Source organism: Corylus avellana, chromosome ca5 (genome assembly GCF_901000735.1).
Source record: "Corylus avellana chromosome ca5, CavTom2PMs-1.0".
In the NCBI taxonomy this organism is placed as follows: Eukaryota; Viridiplantae; Streptophyta; class Magnoliopsida; order Fagales; family Betulaceae; genus Corylus; species Corylus avellana.
In genome coordinates, this window is record NC_081545.1 from 20,270,086 (window position 1) to 20,275,280 (window position 5,195).

Here is a 5,195-nt window from a genome sequence, read left to right on the forward strand (position 1 = left end):
AAAAGTGGACGCTATTGGTGGTTAAATATATTTTTTAAAATTTTTTTTTTAATTCCTACACACTCTTTAGGGTCGACTTTGTCGACCCTAATACTTAAGCATTAGGGTCGACTTGAGAGTCGACCCTAATGATACCTCTTTAGCGTCCACTAAAAGTGGACGCTATTGGTTATGAATATTAGGTTTTTTTAATTTTTTTAAATTCCTCCCGACACTCTTTAGGGTCGACTTTGTCGACCCTAATACTTAAGCATTAGGGTCGACTTAAGAGTCGACCCTAATGATAACTCTTTAGCGTCCACTAAAAGTGGACGCTATTGGTTATGAATATTAGGTTTTTTTAATTTTTTTTAATTCCTCCCCACACTCTTTAGGGTCGACAAATACTTAAGCATTAGGGTCGACTTGAGAGTGGACCCTAATGATAACTCTTTAGCGTCCACTCTTAGTGGACGCTATTGGTAAATAAAATGATTTTTTTTTTAATTTTTTAATTCATCCATACACTCTTTAGGGTCGACTTTGTCGACCCTAATACGTAGGCATTAGGGTCGACTCTAGAGTCGACCCTAATGATCCCTCTTCAGCGTCCACTCTTAGTGGACGCTATTGGTAAATAAAATGATTTTTTTTTTTAATTTTTTAATTCATCCATACACTCTTTAGGGTCGACTTTGTCGACCCTAATACGTAGGCATTAGGGTCGACTCTAGAGTCGACCCTAATGATCACTCTTCAGCGTCCACTCTTAGTGGACGCTATTGGTAAATAAAATGATTTTTTTTTTTAAAATTTTTTAATTCATCCATACACTCTTTAGGGTCGACTTTGTCGACCCTAATGATTAGGCATTAGCGTCGACTTGAAAAGTCGACGCTAATGATCTTTTTCCCGCCTTTTGAATATTTCCCGCGAGTATATTAGGGTCGAGTTATTAGCGTCCACCCTAGAGTGGACGCTATTATTCATCTTTTGGGTCGACTATTAGCGTCCACTTGGATGTGGATGCTAATACATAACTATTAGGGGCGACTTTCAAAAGTCGCCCCTAATAGTTGAGTATTAGGGGCGACTTTATAGTCGCCCCTAATGAGTCGCCCCTGATGAGTCAGTTTCTTGTAGTGACTGGCGGGGCGGACTCCATTCCGTAAGCCTTGAAGGGTGGCTAGAGCTAGGGGCAGAATTAAGTTATGGCTTGAGGAGCTTCATAAGCTAATTCCCAAAAAGTTTAAAACATCCCATATATATATATATATATATATATGTGTGTGTGTGTGTGTGTTTCTATTAGGGGGACACTCAAAAATTAATTTCCTCACTCTGATTATTTTTTTTATTTTTATTTTTTAATTTCGTCCATCCAAATTAATTAGTGGATTTAACTAAAGGAGCATATCAAAACACAAATTTCAATTTAGGGGATGAATTGCAATAATTTAAAGTTGAGAGGTGATTTGAAATATAAAATTTATCTTCTTTTTATTTTTTTAATAGAGGAAGTTCTTACCTCATGGTTCGCCAATATATTAAATGCATCCTCATGCAACCATAATCTACTACGCTTTCCTGGCATTTTGGGGTATTCTTCACGAACAATTTCTCTCCCCATGTCTCGAAGCAAATCATGCATTATGAGCTTGTTTCTCTCACTAACCGAAAGAAGACCACGCTGAATGAGGACTCTAATTCCAAAATTTGCAAAAAGACCACAGGCATTCAATATTTCTGTAACGTAGTCTTTGTGCATTCCAACAAAGAAACATGATAAATCAAGAAATATATCCTTTTGAGTACTATCACTTAGTGCATCAAAGCTTATTCTAAGTTTTGTTTGAATTTGATCATTAGGGATCACTTTCAATTTCTCCAATGTGTCTTTCCAATCCTGCATGCTCTTAGAGAATAGAAAAGAACCCAAAACTTCAAGAGCTAGTGGTAATCCTCCAGAATAAGCAACGACACTTCTTGACAAGTCCATAAAATCTTTGGTGGGATAACTATTTCTAAAGGCATGCCAACTAAAGAGCTCCAAAGATTCATTTTCACTCATTTCTTTGGCTGCATATACTACGTCCACTTCAAGCACCTTTAGCAATTGCTCATCTCTAGTTGTTATAATAATTCTACTTCCTGGGCCAAACCAATCATGACTTCTAGCAATAATTTTGAGTTGCTCCAAGTGGTCTACATCATCAAGTATAACAAGTACTCTTCTACTATGAAGTCTTTCTTGGATCATAGTAATTCCCCTATCAACATTATTCACCTTTATCTTGACTGTCTTCAAGATATCAAAAAGAAGTTGCTGTTGTAATCGAACCTGACCATTAGGTTGCTTAAAAGTTTCACTAATATTTGCAAGAAAACTTTTACCTTCAAAACTATGGAAAAATTGGTTATATATGGCTTTAGAAATGGTTGTTTTCCCTATTCCGGCCATTCCCCAAATTCCTACCATACGGACATCATCGGCTCCAACCCTTAGCAATGAAGTGATGTCTTGCACACGAGAATCTATTCCAACTGGGTAGAGTGTGACATATAAGTTTGTGCTGTTGAGTTCCCTTGAAACCACTTCAACAATTTCCCTAATGAACTGGCCTTCATGCCTGCAAGTTATTTTGAAAGTTAGGTAGTGTCAAATCATTCAAGTAAGCATTTGAATATAATAAATATTCCGTGATGACACAAAAAAACTGAGCATATTTTGGCCATTATCCTACACACTAGAACTTAAAACACTAATTGTTCCAAATTTGAAGAAACTGAACTAATTAAGATACTATAAAATTATGTTGCATATATACGTGAATCTATGTAATCTTTGTGAGTATCAACTTAGTTAGAGCATCTCCAAGTGTATAGCCAAAAGCCTCATAATAATCAGATTTGGCTATTATGAGGCTTTTTTTCCTTCCAGAAGAATGGGTAAATTGTAGATTTTCCTTCCAACGTGAACAATGAATAGGCCTGTTCACACTAGAAAGTATTTTTATTATTTGTTTCTCTCTCTCTCCCACTCCTCCTCCACCCAAACAACTACAATCTTTTCCAGCCACGCCACTTCAGCAAGTGCTGCCGCCACTACTGGACCCACGCCATAGAGTCGAATCTGCTGGTCTAGAGAGAGAGACGATATGTTGGGTGATCTGTTTGATTTTTTTCATCTGGAGTGTCTAATTTGTTGGGTTGTTTTTGTTTTCTATTTGTTTGGTTCTAATTTTGTGTGGCTTTGTTTTTTTGGAGAGAAGGGGATCTTGGAGAGAGACGAGAGTGTAATTCTTGGTGTGAAATTTTGCAGGGATGTTGTTGGTCTATTTGATGGTAGTTGCTATTCTTTGGGGCTTTATTGTGTTTTTCGTTGAGGTTGCTTCGTTTCTCAGATGTTTGAGATTGTAGACAATGGTGAAGATGTTTAGAATAACTTTGATTTGTTGCCTCTGGCTTTTGTTTGTGAGAATTTGGGTTTCCAGAGTTTCTTCCGCTAGTATGGAGAGAGAGGAGAGAGAGAGAGGCGAAGAAAATTATGGGATTAAAAAATAATAAACAAATTATTGAAAAATAATATTTTTTAAAAAATAGAGAGTGAAATAAATTATCTGTTGAAATTTGTATTAAAAAGTTAGTAGCTAAAATAGATAAATAAAGGTGTATTAAGAGTGGCTAAACTCTTGCTGGAGATATTCTTAGTTGCTAAAATTTCCCGTTTTGTCATGAATGGCATGGAGAAATATTATTACAAAATTTCTCTGTTATACCCTCCAAGTTATGCACGGTCGTCAAGAAGTTTATTATCCCTGAAAGCATCAAATCGATCTGTAAACTTCACATAGAAATGAGTCGCATGTGGGAAAGCAAAGTCATATTATTGAACAACTTTCTCCTCACGCTTCAATAGCCCTTGCAAGATCATCGTTCATTGAGATAAATTCAACTTGATTAATCAATATTGTTTCTGTAAGCCAAATTTGGAATCAATAGGAGTAAAGTTAAAGATCTAGAAATGATTGCTTAGAGCACAACTTACCCGTCTGCAGTGTTTTCTAGATCCCACCCAAACAAATTAGCAGCCTCAATCAGAGCTTTCCTCCACCTCAGTACCTTGTCTATGTCCAACAAGTAACGATTTTCATGTTTCAAAAATGCTTCAGCAAAACTACCAACCTGATTGCGCACTTCCAACGGTTTAACATAGTAAAAGATAGGTAGAACTAGCTGGTTTACTGTTTTTCGGCACTCCATGATGTTCACAAGTTCATCTAAGCACCACCTAGAAGCTGCGTAGTTTTCGGAGAAAACAATGATAGAGATTTTGGACCTTTCTATTGCTGACAACAGTTCAGGTGTAATATCTTCTCCTCTTTGGAGCTCGTTGTCATCTTTGAAGGTTTTGATTCCGGCATCTATTAGAGCAAAATAGAGGTGGTCAGTAAAGTTTTTGCGTGTATCACTTCCTCTAAAACTCAAGAAAACGTCGTAGGTCCAGTTAGGATGGGAAGAAGAAGATGATGAAGTGGGAAACGCACTGGCAGCCATGGCCTAAGGAGAGTTAGTGAAAAGTGGAAAATGGCAAAGGAGACGCAGTTCACAAGGGTTGGGTCAGCTCTACTCAATGGCCACTTCAACGAGAGAACAACTTTAATTTTCTTTTTAAGAAGACAATTAGTTCCTTATCCTTTTGTGTGTGTGGGTGTTTTCTTAAAAAAATTAAAAATTAAAAAAAAAAAAAATTATTTTATGGCATATTAAAATGATAGTATAAAGTATAAAGTAATAACTTAATTACCAACGGAAAAAAGTATAAAGTAAGACAATAATGGTAGCTTGTAATATAGTAATAGAAGAGCAAAGTCTACATACCCTTCTCAAACTATCACTCAATTGATAATGTCTTTTTTAAATTTTTAATTGTGACAATGTCCTCTTCAAACTACCAAAATATTGTCAATATCCACCAAGACTAGCAATAACTCAAAAATACCCCTATAAATTTCTCAATAAGACAAAAATACTCCTATAAATTCAAAAAAAAAATTATTTTTTTAAAAACGAAAAATATTAATTTAAAAAGAATTTTTTTTTTAAATGAAAATTTGTATTTTTTTTTAAATGGAAATTTATATTTAAAAAAATGATTTTTTTATTTTATTTTAAAAAGCGAAAATTTTTATTTTTTTAAACTGAAATTTGTATTT

General features: G+C 35.2%; 1 protein-coding gene across 1 annotated transcript in view; it reads right to left on the reverse strand.

Moving 5' to 3' along the window:
* LOC132181919 (disease resistance protein RUN1-like) overlaps positions 1–4,536 on the reverse strand; it is an 8,682-nt gene extending 4,146 nt beyond the window's left edge. Inside the window, exons 1-2 of the mRNA XM_059595143.1 lie at positions 4,028–4,536; positions 2,142–2,609 (exon numbers count right to left, since the gene is read on the reverse strand). Of these exons, the coding sequence (XP_059451126.1) occupies positions 2,142–2,609; positions 4,028–4,536 (977 nt within the window). The remainder of the gene's footprint in view (positions 1–2,141; positions 2,610–4,027) is intronic.
* Positions 4,537–5,195: the final 659 nt, after the last annotated feature.